The following is a 17,677-nucleotide window of genomic DNA, read 5'->3' as shown; positions in this document are numbered from 1 at the left end:
CCTGAAAAATATGGGGAACATTGTTCGTGAGTATGATGTGTGTGTGCTAGCTTGTGTGTGTGTGTGTGTGTGTGTTTTGTGTGAGTGGGTGTGCATCACCTGGTAGACCGCTAGTGATGGCTGTTAAACAGGTTGATGGCCTGGTAATAGAGGATCTTAGGGGCCATGACAAATTTCTTCAGCCACCTGAGGTTGTAGAGGTGCTGTTGCGCCTCTACAACTTGATGATTGATTTGGAGTCGTGCGTGGCCACTCAGTCATGGATGAACAGGACGTACAGGAAGGGGCTGAGCACACACCCCTGGGGGACCCCCGTTTTGAGGATCAGCTTGGCGGAGGGAATTGTTGCCTACCCTCACCACCTGGGGTAGGCCCGTCAGGATACAAACTAGGTGTCTGATGCCTCATCTTTCTGAGGATTGGCCTCATTGTGTACAGGAGGAATTTTTAGAGCCAGGACCCATGGAGGAGTGGAGGTATGGTGCAGGAGACATTTTATAAAACGTGTGTCGTAAATAAGAGGAGGAGGGCAGAGGAAAAGATTCAATCAGTCAACCAGATGGGCTGGAGTCTCAACCAAGGCTGGATGGTTTAATCAGCCACCTACTAAACCTTCAGCAATGTGTGATGGGAACAAATCCAACACTTCAACACTGAGGTGTTAACCTCAACAAATAGTAGTGCGTTTTCCCCTGCGGTCATATATCATGGTGCATACAGCCATGGCACACTAGATGTATGTGTTTAGCATGTGAGAAAGATTAAGTTGAAATTGCGAGGTACGTGATTAGGGAATGAGAGATTGGAACTCCCGGTGGATCGTTAGACTAATAACACGGCCCAAGTTTATCATTTATTGCCTGTGACGTATCTCCTGAATATTTATTAATAGTTTACACGGTGTTCTTTTCCTTTGCACCTAAATTGAGGATATAAATTACTACCCAACGCCAGCCAAAACCATAACCGTAGGCTACAGGGTGTTATTGGAAACGGCATCCCTTCGAGACACACTTTTCTGAAAAACAATCCACAGCCCAGCTGTTTTATTTGGATTGAATGCAGCTGAAAGTGCTAACAGCATCCACCTTGTTAAGTTGTTGCAAAAGGCTGGCATGATATGAAAAGCAAGGTTAGAATGTATTAAAATAAAAAAATCATGCTTTGTATAACACAAACGAACCACTTAACTGACTGACAGTTTACCGCTCAACAAATTGTCCACAGAATGGGAGGGAGCTAACTTCCTGCAATGGATTTGAATTTAACACACCCTTATTTAAATCAACTGTACTCTATCATTTACCCCAAGCAGCAGAGTGGGCATTGTAGCAGCACAGTGGACTACTGAGTGGATGCAATTAGAACAGAATTAGCTACCTTAAGTAAAACTTTAATATGTCTAATAGAAATGTGAAAGCCTGATTCCAATAGCAGATTTTTGTGGAAATGCTATGGAATTTTAATTGAAAACACATGCTGGGGTTCATAAATGTTTTGCCATATTGATCAGTAAAGGCACCTAAGACCAGACCTTATAAGGTTCTACACAACCTCCAGCAATCTCACTCAGTCACCTCTCTACCTTGGTAATGAGGTCAGAGGAACTATATGTGCCATGACCACCAGCCCTATGAGTAAACACAGTGTTTATGGTGTAGCAAGGCTTAGACTCTGAAACTCCAATTTGTCTGACCGAAGAGCAGTGGAGGAGGGGGACCCAGATTACAGCAGGAGAGCGAGAGAGAGGAAGAGGTTAAGAGGGAGAGAGAGCAACCCAGAAAGAGCCTGCAGACTTCCAACAGAGTAAGAGGGAGCGAGAGAAAGACAGAGAAAGAAAAATAGAGACAAAGAGAGAAAGTAGCAAGATAGAGCCTGCAGTCTGTCTGTTAACAGAGAGAGAAAGAATGGTAGCAAGATAAAGAGAGGATAATGAGCTAAATCACTGAACCATGAGTGCAGTCCCTTATTCTCATCTATTACACACACACACACACACACACACACACACACACACACACACACACAATCACGTCCATATATACAGTACACACATGCACTGACATGTGCATGCACAGGGTACATACCAATACATTGCCATGTAGAGAAACAGTAGGTTCCTAGATCAAAGTCCCTCAGATCATTTTATAACACCGATAATATCAGTCCCACTCAACCTCAGATATGTTTGTGTCATATGCATGTCCATCGGGAGTGTGTTGCTGCTTTTGTGCTGTAGTTTTGAAAGCAGGATGTGTTTCATGTGTGAGCCAACCCACTCGCTGGTACAGTAGTTTCTATCCCCCTACACTGCAGCAGGCAGCATCACAGTTAATAACTGCATGTTTCCAGTCACCACATACCCGGCCTCACTGACACCATGTTGGGTTTGAAAATCAATAACCCCACCGCTAAAAGGCCAGCCAATTTGCAAGCATGGGCAGAGCAAATCCATACGCTGCCAGTGTTTTAATGAAGGGAATCTTAACCAAGAGCCAGGGCCACTGTGGCTTTTCATTAGGCTGGGCTACTCCGAGCCAGGGTCCATGGGGGAGAAGGAGAGGGAGAGGGGGCAGGAGGGCGCGAGGCAGGGTTGAGATGGAGGGTGGAGGAATGGAGGGAAGGAATCAGAGGCATATCCCTGGAGATGGAGAGAGAGACGAAGATTAAAGGACATGCCACTGGAATGGAGGAGAGAGGAGGAGAAGATCAGGGAAGCGAGGGAACAGAAGACGGTGGTTGCAGACGAATGGAGAGAGAGATGGGGAAGATTAACCACAACATAGAAATGAAAGACTGTGAAAGAGTGTGAGCTCCGTAGCTTGGTGACTACCCCCTGAAAGAAACACAAACACATGGCAGTTAGGTAGTCTGCCTTCATAGCGCCATATCCCTCCGCCTGGCCCATTCCTCCCCATCTCCTCCACTAACTAGGCTTCTCCTGCCTCAGTGTTGTTCTCCTGTAATTGGAGCTGCAAGCCCAAGACGTGCTCAGTGTTCGTCAGGCTGACAGTCAGGGCGGCTTCCATTAAGGTTTAATAAGTGAGTCGGCGAGGAGAGGGTTGCTGTCAGCCCGGTGGGACAGAGAGAGAGAGACCTGTCCCCCTCCCCTCACCTCCCGCTTCACCCCTCCCTGCTCCAGCTGCTTTGTCTCCCCCAGCCATTGACACAAAGCAGAGTGGCTCCAAAGGCGACAATCACTAATGGCCTAGGCCTTTCAGAGTGCGATGTGCATCGTCTCTCTGTGAGGAGAAAAAAGGAGACACATTGGGTCTGAATAGGAGGAGAATGATGCTGCTCCAGATAGGGAGAATGCATTTCAATGGTGGTTCAGTATCATTACCAGGAAAGGGCAACCCTCCTCACCGTATTCTCCAGTTGAGGTGTGGGAATACAGACGCTCATCACAACCTCTCCCCACACCGAGATGACAGCGTATAATTGCACCGTACAGAATTGAATCTGAAGTTCCATAGTGAACCCCGGCCGTGCATTTTCAGGGAGAAATGTGAAAGGGAAAAAGGAATGGGAACTCCTCCTCAGTGTAAGTGAAGTATGAACATTTCCAGATGTGGATGAAATTATGGTCCTAAGTTGTTAGAGAGCCATCAAGGCTTGTGGTTTTTAGGAATGACCAAACCCATGAACCAATTCATTACCTCATTGGTTTAGGAATAAAACAGAGGCCACAGTAAATAAATATGACAGCAGTGCCATATCCTGACAATGTCATTTTTCCCACTGTCTCTCTCTGCTGCCTGGCTGCCACTGAACATCATCATTTAGGAGCACAGTACTTTCCAGAGTAATATAATAGATACTGGCAGTGAATCCAAGTTGAATATTGGTCCGAAAAGAGAAAATAAATAGTGTATGAATCAGGGATATTTTTAGGCTACCTGGGTGATGATGGATCAGGGATATGTTTAGAGAGAGAGAGAGAGAGACAGATAAATGAGTGTTTAACAGAAAACACAAGCACAATGGGAAGGACTATGCTTAGCCAGCAGAATGATGAGCTCTCTATGTGACAGATAGAGGGAAAGAAGAAAAGGGAAAATCAGTCACGTTAATATGAATCCAAAAACCCATACAGGTACTTTGTGGATATCCACTCTATAGTTGAAGATGCAATAGACACACAACACATAATTCACTCACTGTAACTATGGTACCCAGCGATCCGCCATGTATTTCCAAGGTCTATTAAATAAGTGATCAAACACTAATTAGAGTATAAAAGGACCTAGATTGACCAAGATGGCAACTTGATTAGCACTAAATCCTTTTCACTGTGGCCTTTCAATTCGCACCTTCTATTGTTATGGTTTTTAATGGAGGCTGTCCCCATTCCCTGCCTCGTGTCAACGAATAGAGAATAATACTCTGTCTCGCCAAGCCCCAAAACCCACTAATTAGCTACTAGCTAGTTTCTCCTATCTGCTCCTAATTATTGCCATTTGTCTCCATTACAATAAATTTGTCAGATGATAAAGGTGTTTGTTTAAAGCAGACCTCTGCTCCCTGCATTCTGGCATGTTCTTTCTCTGCTTTCTTTGCGGGGTGAATAAGTGGCTCCCAACATCCATCCATTAATGACATCCATCTATTTCCTGTGGGCCTTATCTTATCTCCCTGACACACCCATCACCATCCCTTTGCTGTTCTAGTAATTTAAGAAACATTTACCGTTTGTCTGGGGCCTCTATTGCAGTAGTTTGCTGAATGCCTCTTTCCTCTTTCTTCATCCCTCACTCCTCTCTCTCTATCCCTCTCCCTCTCTCTCGCTATTCTTCTCTCCCTCTCTCTCATTCTTCCTCTCTGTCTCTCTCTCTCTCCCTCTGTCTCTCCCTCTCTCTCTCACTCTGTCTTGCTCTCCCTCTCCCTCTCTGTCTTTCTCTCGCTCACTCTTTCATCGTTTTTTCCTCATTTCTTCATCTGGCTGGGAGTAAGCTCTTTGTTTTCTATTGGTATTGTCCCTGGTGCTTGCACTGCAAAGAACAAGTTTTCTCCTGACATTTTCTTAATTGATCCATGGCAGCAGCTTTGTGCTCTACTGTTTTTCCACTGCTTTAGTAATTCATATATTCCATTCTCCAGAGGAGCTTCTCTCAAGTTCTTTGCAGGGAAAATAAGCATATTGTCGTAGTCCTCTTTCAGATGTGATTGTATTTTTAAAAATCATTTCTCATGCCGTTAGAAGAAAATAACTTTGAAGTGCATGTGTTAATACAGTATGCAACTTAAAGCAATTACTCACTATTAAAGGGATAGTTCGATTTTAAAAGGATAGTTCAATAAAGGCCTTTATCCACTTCCCAGAGTCCCGGACTATCCCTTTAATTCCGGAATGCACAGGCATCTTCCGCTGCAAAGTAAATGTTCCGCAACGCTTCGGGGTTGGGAGATATTCTCAATCAGGAAGACAGTTATTACAGCCATTAAAATCACCATCCACTTTAGGTAATGAACACAATTAGCCGTTACACCAATAGCATATCTTCGCAGAAGAGCATTCCTCCCCACCCACTGAGGCACAGGGAAATAGGCCACTTTCTCAAGCTGTAATCTCCCACTTTACTGAGATGATGTTAACTGTGCTCTGTCTACTGACTTTAGAACCCTGATGAAGGCTAAATGCAGAAATGTATTGTTGTTTTATAATGTATTTTTCTCTTCAACATTATTGTTCCCCAGGAGTGTCTGAACCCTCTTTCACATATCCACTTTATCCACTGACTTATTGACAGCCTTTTCTGTGTCTCTGTTCATCTGTCTGTCTTTCTCTTTGTCTGTAGGTCTCCTGCAGGAGTCTTTCATTGACGAGCCAGATGGTCTGGTGTCAGTCAACCTGCTGGTTGTGTCTGCAGTCTCAGCTTTCGCCACGGGGGCGGTGCTGTCGGGCTTGGCTGTCTGCTGGATCATGAGTCATCGCCACCGCACACGAGGGGCAGGAGCCAACAGGAGCCGTAAAGGGGACAAGGAGCAGAACATGCTGGGTCAGGGCCGGAGCGGCTCAGTGATGAGCGTGACACGTACCAGCGGTAGCGAGAGACCCCGGTCACATTCCCAGGCAGACAACCCGTTCGTAATGCCCAACGGCTGGCCTAAAGGAGAGATGGATCCAGGCCTACCTACTCCAGAACAGACCCCCCTGCAGCAGAAACGGCCTCCACCCAGCATGAGAGATGTAGACTGGGACCAGAGCCAGACCTTCCTCACCTCAGTGGGCATGCCCTGCCCAGCCAACTCCGTCATCTACCTGAGCTCCAAGTTCCTGCAGGAGAGAGGTGGCAGGCACGAGGGCCCAGGGGATGTGGGGGCCACCAACACGGAGCGAACACGTTACCTGGTCCTGGCCAGCAACCGGGAGCCCCATGGGGGACAACCCAGGACCACCCTGAGGAACTCTGCAGGTGAATACAACTACCCAGCCACGCCACAGGACTCCCCAGACCGCAGGAGGGTGGTCTCAGCCCCCAGCACCCAGATGGACTTTGGGGAGCCTCCCCGCTGGACTCACGAGGGACTCAATTATAACAGCAATAACGGAGCTCCCTACCCCTCCCAGCGCCCGGGCCTGATCCGGGCCAACCACCACGGCCTTGCCGACTTCAGTCACCTAATGGGAAAGAGCGTGGGCGAGCCTACCCCTAGTGGCCAGTGAAGAGAAGAGCGCAATGAACCCCCCTCTCTGAAACCCATTTCCCCTCAGCAACTGGAATACCCCTCAGACTCACTCTCCCTTCCCGAAATCTGCCCTGTCTGTCCTCTCTCACTGTCATTCAATGTTCTGACATCCCCCGGCGTGAAGCCTGACTGTCTAACTGACTGAAGAGACTGGGTCTCCAGAAGCCAGCAGTTTAGAGAGAGAAAGAGAGAGAGAGTTAAAGAGATGAGGTTATTCTCCTCATGGCTGCAGCTCTGCTATCACCCTGAGAGGTGCACCCCTCTGCTCCGTACGTGGTTTAACCCACAGAGCATGGACTGGACACCATAAAACCAACCTCAAGGACTAGGAAGGGGTGCAAGGGAAGGGACATTTTGTGAAAAAGGAAAAACAAAAAGAAATGAGAACCGCTTCACTGATAATTTAGTTCAGTTCCAGTGGTGAAAGGTCTCATTCTACTATCTTGTGCTCTGCAAGTCATTCTTTGGGTGTGACATTTTTATTTCTGCTTTGCTTTTGTGCCAGCATCCAGCAGACAACCATGTGCTTTTCCTTGTTTGTTTTTTTCTGGCCACCTCTATCAGTCAGCTCTATCAGTCAGCTCTATCAGTCAGCTCTATCAGTCAGCTCTATCAGTCAGCTCTATCAGTCAGCTTGTGTTTGATAGATATTAGCAACGCCAGGCGGCACTGGATCATGCAGTATGGGAAAGGGTTCCTGTCTTAATGTGGGCATACAACACACTGGATCATGCAGTATGGGAAAGGGTTCCTGTTTTAATGTGGGCATACAACACACTGGATCATGCAGTATGGGAAAGGGTTCCTGTCTTAATGTGGGCATACAACACACTGGACCATCTTATTGGAATAAGCTTGATAATGATGTCAACGATCCATCCCATTGTGTTAACAATCATGGAAAAACCACACATTTCTAGTGTGTTTCTAAAGCTCTATTATGTATTTAGAATCAGACCTTGTAACGGTTTCCTCCCCCAGTCTGCAGCCCAGATCTAGCAACAACAGCACTGGACTTGAACATGTCAAGGTGGAGGGGACAAAAACTATCAGGGAGGAGATAAGAGAGGATGGTACCTTAATATCTCTGTTTCCTTGGAGAAGTGGCGGGAACAGCGAAACACAGTCAGAGGGCACAGCGGTATAAGACAACCTTGTCCCTCCCACTCCCTTCCTCCTTCTCTGTCTGTCTCTCCCTGGATCTATGTGACCTGAGGCCTGGGCTACCCGGCAAGCCAGCGGACAGGAGAGAAGAGCACATAGCCCATGTAGGGGAATGTGAGCCTGGCTGTGGGAGTTAGCGGGCCCAGGGCCCTGCCACTGGGGAGCTCCATTCAGGCTCCTCTCCCTGACACTGAGCCTCTTTGTGCCCCGGAGCAGGAGGAGATGGCTGCAACAAATAGCCGTTAAGAGTCAGGGCCGGAGGGGCGAACCCAGTGCCCCAGCCCAGCGGAATATCAATGAGGACAGCAGCGCCCCCCTGCCCATCCCTCCGGCCCCCTCACAGACACTGGCACCGTTTGGGACTGGGGCTGGGACCAGTCAGGGTGGTAGGCCAGGGATGGGCCGATGGGGCTGGGAGACTGGCATCATTCAGACTGCTATCACTTCTATATCCCTGCCTTTCAGCGTTTATACACAAGGGACACTGGCTCAACAAAGCAAAGTAGAACTGTTTGGGCGTGGATTGTCTCCCTCCGCTCTCTCTCTCTGTTTGATGTTCTCTTTTTGTCCGCCTCTCTGCTCACTCCCCTGTCTGTAGATCCGGTGGCTCGTGTTTTTTCATCCGTGTCATGACTTGTGTGTGTGGATGCTGCTCTGTTTCAGGCTACAGCGGAAGCTGTCCATAATCTCCTTGTTCTCCCCCTAGTTCTCTGGCCCGGTAGCCATTATCTGAGTGATTTCTGCCGCAATCCCCCAACATTCACAAATCAGTGTTAACTGCACCCTCACCCTGAGCGCTGGTCGGCAACACGCATGGGAGCGCATAGACTGGCTTCATTAGTGGGTCTGTGGGCTGGGAGGAGCAGAGGAGGAGAGCAGGAGAGAGATGGAGCTGGAGGGGCATGGGAGGAGCAGAGGCTGGGCTGATCTGGGTAGGACTGGTAGAGAGTGGTGTTAGAGAAACACACAACAGAGCCAGAGAGCACGAACATACATCTTAGCAGGGCTTAAATACAAAGCTATGGCTACATTCAGAACTGCTCTGAAACAGGGGGAGCAGATAGAAGGGAGGCCTGGCCAGCTGTGTGGTGGGCTGAGGAGAGGAGCCGGGTTGGACGGTGGATTTGTTTGTCTTAATGTAAAGGGCTAAACCACTGAGGTAGAATACTAAAAGAGATTCATGGAATGTAAGCACATGATCTAGCTGGGTAAAAAGACCCACTCATGGCTGAGTCCAGGGAGACAAAGCAACAACTGAATGCGTGTGTATGCATGTGTGCGTTCATGTGAGTGTGTTGGTTTTTGTGTACTTGAAGTATATTAGTAGTGAGTGTTGCCATGAATGAGTAAAGTAGTTGGTGGGTTGGGGAGTATATTGAAATAGCACATTCCATACTGTAGTAGACAAAACCACTCCTCCACGTTGTCGTCGTCGTCCTCCTATCTCCATTATAGCCCTGAGAGGAGTGTTGGTTGAGAATATGGGGCCTTGAAGCAGTAGTGGCCCCCTGGTTCCCCCTCTCGTCTCCTCTCTTTCTCCCAGCCAGTGGTGTCCCCTAAGTGCAGTGTGTGATTGAGGCCTACTCTGCCTGCCCAGCCAGGCGTGCTCCAGCTCCCTCTCTTACACTGTTTCACTAAACATGCTTGATTAGGCAAAGTACATCCCAGCCCCTAATGGCGTGATGAGCCCCTGAGAAGATTAGCACAGACACATCAAGAGGGTGACGAGCACCCACTCTCCTCTGCAGCTATCCCCCCATACACACACAGTCACACAGTTACACACACATAAACATACACACACTTAAGACACACACACTGCGCCCTAATCAAATTCAGGATCCAATTGAATTACGATCTGCTGTTATCCCCAGGCCAGGGAGGAGGGAGGCCAAACTTGTGGCTCAGACCCAGGGATTTGCTCGTTGGAAGAGCCACACATGATTATCTTAGTCCACCATGACTAAACAGTTAAGGAATCTGTGGTTCCCCATAATACAACCCTTCAGGCTTGCACACAGACAGACAGACACATACACACAATCAGCCTTTCCCTCTCTGTATGTTGTATTAGCAGCTACAATCAAACAGAGGTAGTTTTAAATGTGTCAACACCAGAATGAGAAATCTGGGTAATTTACTGTGAAGCGCTCAAAAATCTTTGTTCTTTTGAAATCAGTTTTTAAATGTTTTAACCCTTTATCTACATTTGCAATCCGCTGATGCAGTAAATTGCTTTCTTTGGAAGCCATTACTTTCTGCTGGACATGATATGTAGCTCACAGAGTGTTCCTCTCTCTCCCCCCACCCCCACCACCCACCCCCAACCCACATGACCTGATCTGTGTGTATAAATATCATGGACTGTGTGTGTCCCTGAGACCATGCCATTGTTTGTTGTTGGCTTGTTTTCCTGAGTAACCCAGTGATTTAGCTAATGCCACCCAGCCAGAAACTGCCAATGCCAGGATGGGATGCCCTAGAAAGACCCAAACCAAATAAGAAGACATGTAACCCAATCTGCTGAGGAATAAACACGGGCAGCAGACATATTTATCATCGAAAGATAAGCACAAAAAAAGTTAGCATTTTTGTAAAGTTGTAGAGAGCATTCTATTTAGTCGGCACTCATTCTTGATCATTCTTGTCATGTTTTTTTTGTTTGTTTCTGTGGTAATATTTGGTTTGAGTTTTTGGGATTTGTTGTATTGGATTTTCTATTTCCTCTTTGGTGTGTGAGTTTGATGATGATGATGAAGTTGATGAAGATGATGATGAAGATTCTGTACTGTGAACAGCATCTCAGTATTTGCTCCCACTCTGATGCCTGTGCTGTGTCTGAGTTGTGTCTGGGAGGAGAAGAGGAGAGGAGGAGGCGATACAGACTGGAATCACAACAAAGAGAACTTTCCCCCTTTCCCACTCCTCCAGAGTCGAGTCTCCTGCTACAGTGACAGACTCCCGCAGTCCTGTGGCTCTCACCAGAGGCTGTCTGTCCCTGCCTGTGACCAGGGACACTGTCATTAAATGACACAACGTGTCCCTGTGTGTACATAATCTCAATGCTTAAATGTAATTTAAGTGCAGTAGCTGCATGACACAGCCTCTGTGTGTACAGAAGTAGCAACGTGTGAATTTATACAGTACATGCAAGTGTGTGTGCTTGTGTCCGCAAATCTGTCCATCACACAAACACATGCATGCACCCTCAAACAACTGCACACACACACACACACACACACACACACACACACACACACACACACACACACACACACACACACACACACACACACACACACACACACACACACACACACATACCCTTCAGCAGTTGAACACCATTTCTACATTGTCCTCAGCTCTGCCTGTCACTTAGCATGGAGACTTTGCTCTCTGTCAACTTTCTTATTCTAATAAATAACTCAGACATTAACTATCTTCTTTTACTCCAGTTATTTTGACTATTTATTCTCCTCCTCAAGGATATATATATATATATATATATACAGTACCCGTCAAAAGTTTGGACACACCGACTCATTCAAGGGTTTTTTCTTTATTTTTACTATTTTCTACATTGTAGAATAATACTGAAGACATCAAAACTATGAAATAACATATATGGAATCATGTAGTAACCAAAAACTGTTAAACAAATCAAAATATATTTCAGAATTCAGAGTCTTCAAAGTAGCCATCCTTTGCCTTGATTACAGCTTTGGACACTCTTGGCATTCTCTTAACTCCCGAGTGGAGCAGCGGTCTAAGGCACTGCATATCAGTGCTAGGGGCGTCACTACAGACACTGGTTAGATTCCAGGCTGTATCACAACTGGCCATAGGACGACGCACAATTGGCCCAGCGTCGTCCGGGTTAGGGTTTGGCCGGAGTAGGCCGCCATTGTAAATAAGAATGAGTTCTTAACTGACTTGCCTAGTTAAATTAAGGTTAAATAAAACACAAAAATGAATACTTTGCTGTCACTTGTGTCAAATGCATAAGTACACTTCTCTTTGTAGCTCTGACGTAGTTTGAAAATACCCCCACTGTCCAGCAGATGGTGCTGTTGGTCCATCAACGGCCTTTGACAGCCATAAAATAAGGCCTGGACCATGCCTCTTCGTATGCCATGGCAGTCCAGTGTGGTCCTCCACTTTGCCAACATGAGTAATACCACTGTTGACAATTCTGAGGATTACCATTGAAAAGCATCAGAATGAATAATAGAAATGTATTCAAATAGCTTTGTCAGTATTAATGATATGAGCACACTTCTCTCTCTCTCTCAGGGGAGTATATGAGACAGTACACATCTGTTGACAGGTAAAGGGGCTGTGAGGCCTGTCAGAGCCACCCATTCCCCGGTGCTGCTTTATGGGTCCTCAGCCCCTGGTGCTGCAGTGTGGAGCTGGAGCCCTGCCTGCCCTGCAGTCCTCCCTCCCTCTGCCACCGCAGCCCTTGCTGGCCATCACGTTATCATAAATCTCAAAATCAATCAGCTGAGCCAGGGGCACATTCATGTGATGAATCTGATTCATTAATGGATTGGACCAATGCCAGCTCAGCGGACACTGTCAGGTTGACCCACAGCTGAGCTCACTGCAGGCTAACTCACAGTTTCACAGCCCTGTTCTGTATATTCAGATTCCAGCCACACCTTGTCTTTTTGCATTCATTACAGGGCTGAATGGTGTTAACACCATGAACATGATACAAGACACAGTGTGTAATTTGAGGCCCATCTATCTGACATATTTATCAGGCACCTCTGAGAGAGAGAAGGAAAAGGTCATTCTGTTTAATGCTCTATCTGTTTGCTTTCAGGCACCAACACAGACAATCAAGCACAGAGGGCCGGACAGATGTACAGTAAGCTTGACAACAACACATCCAGTGAAGGACTATAGAATTACACAGTCAATATAAGTGTGGACATTGGTCTACATGCCAAATAAATTATTAAAATTAAGCACATTAATTCGCTCTACAAGGGGTGTAGAGCCTAACTGGCATACAAGCAGCGGGTGAGTTTCAAGTTTGGGGAAGATAATTTTCACCATAAAAATGCACCTTTATAATAAAAGCATTTTATGCATAATCTCATTTGTGGTCACTTTTGTTAATAGTGTTTTCCCGGTAATGGAACATTTGTGCTTATAGACTACTGCAGTGTGTGCATTGCTGCGCTTATAATGTGAAGAAATAGACAAATAGTTTATCAACATTTTAAACTAAATGTTCTGATCTGTTGCTTCAGCCTCAATGCGTAAAAACGTTTTTTTTTTATGCTAGTGGTTGTATTAATTTGGGATCTATCGCATCCCACAACTGTCCCAGACTACTTGTTGGAATATTTATTCCTCGCACAGAATAGAAGAGGTGAATAGAATAGGTCAACTTTTGTACTATGAGGGATAGTAGATTGACATAGGCTAGTGCTTTTGTTAGGCCTACTCATCTTGTTGGCTGACAAAAAGTAAATGTGGACAGTTCATCCAATATCTTCAATATGCACCTCGGGAATTGGATAAGGACGTGCCGAGTTGCATCCCTGAAGTGTCTGTCTTCACTTGTAGCCTGTGAGAAAGACCCGATCACCTGATGGAGAGCCATGTGAGTGAGAGGTGCTTTGGAGTACGCAGCACTCAGGGAGATGGGGACAACGGCCACTGGCTGCAAAAGGCATTGATTTGTTTTGGGTGCATCATGGCCACACAAAGGGGATGCCACTGGGAAATTTGAGGCATTATCAAGTGCTTGTCAAATTGTGAATGAGAGACTATTACAGCATGTGCAAAAAAACAAAGCAGAGCCATGTCTTTCAAGCAACCTTTTTCAAATCATCATTAGAGTCGCATCATGCAGGCTTACAATGTATTAAAAATCAACACATATAGCCCAATGTTTGCCCAACGTAGAACAACTAAAGTTACATTAATAAATCTAAATTAAGCATATAGGAATACCTATTTCTTTAACTGCTCAACACAGAATAGCCGTATGTGCGCACTCCCTCAAATTATTTGGAGAAAATATCCTTTCTATTTCATTCAGCTTTGTTCAATTGTATTATTCATACTATAAAATAATATATATAAAATATATATATATAAAATGTCATGCCACGGAATTCTAAGCAAATCTTGTCTGCTAAATGAACTAGTGTAGCCCACAGCCATTTGGCATAGCCAGATCAGGACCTGACATAAGGACAACTCAGAGTATGCTATTCTGTTCTTCTGAAATATACTACATTTTCTTCATATCATGTTTCCTTAGACCTGTCTAAAATAAATAATGGATTTATTGTGAAGGTGCAGGCTATATTACATAGATTTATTTGACTTTTTAAAATGTAGATGTTCCAAAGGTCTGCATCAGTGGCTTGTAGGCTATGTGTGGAAGCCAGGATGTGCTAAATATGTTTGTTAATTAACGGTCAATTACCGTGAGACGGACAGTTATTTACTTGACAATCACCGGCTGACGAAATTTCGTGACGCCCTAGCCAGGTGCACCGGTTTGTGTCAAGAACTGCAACGCTGCTGGGTTTTTCACTGGGTTTTTCACACTCAACAGTTTCTTGTGTGTATCAAAAATGGTCCATCCAGCCAACTTGACACAACTGTGGGAAGCATTGGAATTAACATGGGCCAGCATCCCTGTGGAGCTATTTCGGCAGTTAACTCAATATTAGGAAGGTGTCATTAACATTTTGTATGCTCCGTGTACATGACTCTCTTTCAATGTTGAGTGTACAGTTGAAGTCGGAAGTTTACATACACCTTAGCCAAATACATTTTATCTCAGTTTTTCACAATTCCTGACATTCCTGTCTTAGGTCAGTTAGGATCACCACTTCATTTTAAGAATGTGAAATGTCAGAATAATAGTAGAGAGAATGATTTATTTCAGCTTTTATTTCTTTCATCACATTCCCAGTGGGTCAGAAGTTTACATACACTCAATGAGTATTTGGTAGCATTGCCTTTAAATTGTTTAACTTGGGTCAAACGTTTCAGGTAGCCCTCCACAAGCTTCCCACAATAAGTTGAGTGAATTTTGGCCCATTCCTGATGTCAAGCAAAGAGGCACTGAGTTCGAAGGTAGGCCTTGAAATACATACACCTCCAATTGACTCACATTATGTCAATTAGCCTATCAGAAGCTTCTAAAGCCACAACATCATTTTCTGGAATTCTCCAAGCTGTTTAAAGGCACAGTCAACATAGTGTATATAAACTTCTGACCAACTGGAATTGTGATACAGTGAATTAGAAGTGAAATAATCTGTCTGTAAACAATTGTTGGAAAAATGACTTGTGTCATAAACAAAGTAGATGTCCTAACCGACTTGCAAAAACTATAGTTTGGTTGAAAAACGAGTTTTAATGATTCCAACCTAAGTGTATGTAAACTTCTGACTTCAACTGTATATAATTTTTACAATTCTCACTTATATTGCCTCAACAATTTTTTTCAGATTTTAGAAGCCATGTCAATATCTATTATCCAATATAAACAATGTCAATATTGATTATTCAATATAAACCATGTAAATATCTATCGTTCAATATCAATGAGAATGTATTTTAGCATAAAGCAGGGTGTGATGACCAGCCTGAACACAAGGGGGGAGACAATAGCCTGCCAAAAGTTAAGTCCAGAAAAACAGAACCGTTTTTAACATAAGCTACCCTTCAGTTGTTCAAACAAGACGACACCGGACACCTACATAGCTGGAAAATATGTATATAATTCATATATCTGTATAACCATCAGATTTTTTAGGATTTTTCAAGTGACAGCATTCACTAGGCCAAAACAGAATATACAGTAGCTGATAATTCCTCTCCATTCCTATCCGGTTCTAGAGAGAGCAATTCTCTCTGGAGAGTCTCGGTTCTCTCTTTACACTGACTTCCCTGGGATCAGTTCCTTGCGGAACTCCTTTACCAAGAAGAAATATCCAATAGCATCTAAACAGCAGCTTGTTGTGGCAATCCCTTCTGAGACATGATAGAAGTTATGCATCAAATTATACTGTTGGCAGTCAGTTGGGACTTTGTAGGCAACATAGAATTTCATGAAAAATGCTGTATGGATAGGAGTGTAACAGATGAAAAAGACTATCAAATTGGCTGATATTATTCTAATATGTTTCCTGTTGTCCTTATATGAGTGCATGTCCTTGTAGGCCAGCAGAGTGCAGATTGACTGACATGAACAAAGCAGCATTGTGAGAACAGGAACCACATAACCCAGTATCTCCAGAGTCAGAATGTAGCCCAGTGGAAACAAATGGAATTCCCTCTCAAAGCAGGCTAGATTGTGCTCAGGTCTATTGTGCTCCCTGAATATCACACATAGGACCACAATAGTTACCCATATCATCACACACTACAACAGCCACTTGTTTCTTGGAGCCCATTCTCCTGGAGTGGAAGGGAAACTGAATGGCGATGAATCTCTGAACACTGATAGCCGTAACAGTGAAAATACTAGCGTACATGTTGGTGAAATGAATGAGAACCAGAACAGCACAGAGGCCAGGAGAGGTAATGCTGAAGAAGGTGTGGTAGATCCTGAAGGGCAGGAAGGTGATGAAGGCGCAGTCGGCCACAGCCAGGTTGAACATGTAGATGTGTGTGTCTGTAAAGCTGGCTCCCTCAGAGCAGAGAGGGTCAGGGCCAGACCCAGCAGAAACACAGGGCTGTACACAACCCTTTGGAACAGCCTCACCTCCTCCCACATGTTGGTCTTACAGAGGTGTGGTCCATATGAATGGTTGGACATCATTCTCACTATGGTGAAGAGCATGGTCAGTTAGTATGATATTATGATGTTTTGCTGATGAAGGCTAAAATTGTGGTCTTTACATTCTTATGAAGTTGGTAATGTGTTACAATTTCAAGCATGTATTACTAAAAGTCAAAGTTAGTCAACATCAGTGAGCTGACTGCTGTTTTAGGGTTCAGAGGTTAAGAATCGTGACATAACCTACTATAGCAGTTCTCACTTGGTCTGTACCTCCCACTTCAATTAAAAACACATCGTTCTTTCTGTTGGTTCTGACTGTTAATAAATGTCCTACCTTAAAAGGAGAGGAACTCTGACAAAGGCAGTTTTTTAATGTGATTGACAGCCACCAAGCATACAGATGTTTTTCACCTGTAAGTTAAGAGTCCACTTTTACTGTGTCCTTCTTGAAGCAGTGTGAGAAGCTAGACGTTTCTTTCAAGCAGTTTCCCCTTGACAACAGAAAAAGGAAGTTGCGTTTGATAGACTGCAGTCTATTTGCATTTTAAAGTATAGAACTGCGTAGGTATACTATCACTAGAGATTAACAATTTGACAGAAATACATTAAAGCCTAAGAATATTTCAACAATAAGGAAGAGACAAAAGATCTGAAATTGCCTAGATCTTTTTCTGTTTTATATTACCTCCTCACTATACACAGTCACAATAGGAGAAGTACTTTTTACTTCAAGACAATGCTATTTCCTTTATATGGTCTGTAGTGTAAATGGTTGGGAAATTTAGACTGTTGGGGTAATATTTGTGTCTCATCGTGGTTTGGAGATTCACTTCTAATGTCTTTCTGTTTGTGTTGAATGTTCAATAACACATGACAAGATGCATGATCTATCGAAGTCAACTGGAGAAAAACGTGTTTCCAAAACAACTGTGGTCCATGATTTATAAATACAGTATATGCATGTACATGTCTATTTACACATTCTAAAATCCGGTGTTGGGGAAACTACTCCGAAAATGTAGTTTACCAAGCTACCAATTACGTCACACTTGAAGAAGT

The 17,677-nt window shown here is 44.6% G+C and overlaps 1 protein-coding gene and 1 long non-coding RNA gene across 5 annotated transcripts in view; one reads left to right on the top strand and one right to left on the bottom strand.

Moving 5' to 3' along the window:
* The window catches only part of sema6bb (sema domain, transmembrane domain (TM), and cytoplasmic domain, (semaphorin) 6Bb), a 135,735-nt gene extending 124,445 nt beyond the window's left edge, over nt 1-11,290 (top strand). For all 4 annotated transcript variants that reach the window (XM_014216459.2, XM_014216458.2, XM_014216457.2 and 1 more), the window contains exon 17: nt 5,799-11,290. In XM_014216459.2, coding sequence (XP_014071934.2) covers nt 5,799-6,667 — 869 coding nt within the window. In that variant the 3' untranslated portion in view covers nt 6,668-11,290. The remainder of the gene's footprint in view (nt 1-5,798) is intronic.
* Nucleotides 11,291-15,594: 4,304 nt separating this feature from the next.
* On the bottom strand, nt 15,595-17,310 carry LOC123724392 (uncharacterized). Its single transcript, XR_006756920.1, has 2 exons — nt 16,953-17,310; nt 15,595-16,662 (listed from the first exon to the last, which is right to left on the bottom strand). It is a non-coding gene; the product is annotated as an uncharacterized lncRNA (long non-coding RNA).
* Between the last annotated feature and the right edge of the window lie 367 nt (nt 17,311-17,677).

This window comes from Salmo salar, chromosome ssa10 (assembly GCF_905237065.1).
Source record: "Salmo salar chromosome ssa10, Ssal_v3.1, whole genome shotgun sequence".
NCBI lineage: Eukaryota > Metazoa > Chordata > Actinopteri > Salmoniformes > Salmonidae > Salmo > Salmo salar.
The sequence above is the reverse complement of the archived record's forward strand: the minus strand, read 5'-3'. Positions and strand labels throughout refer to the sequence as shown.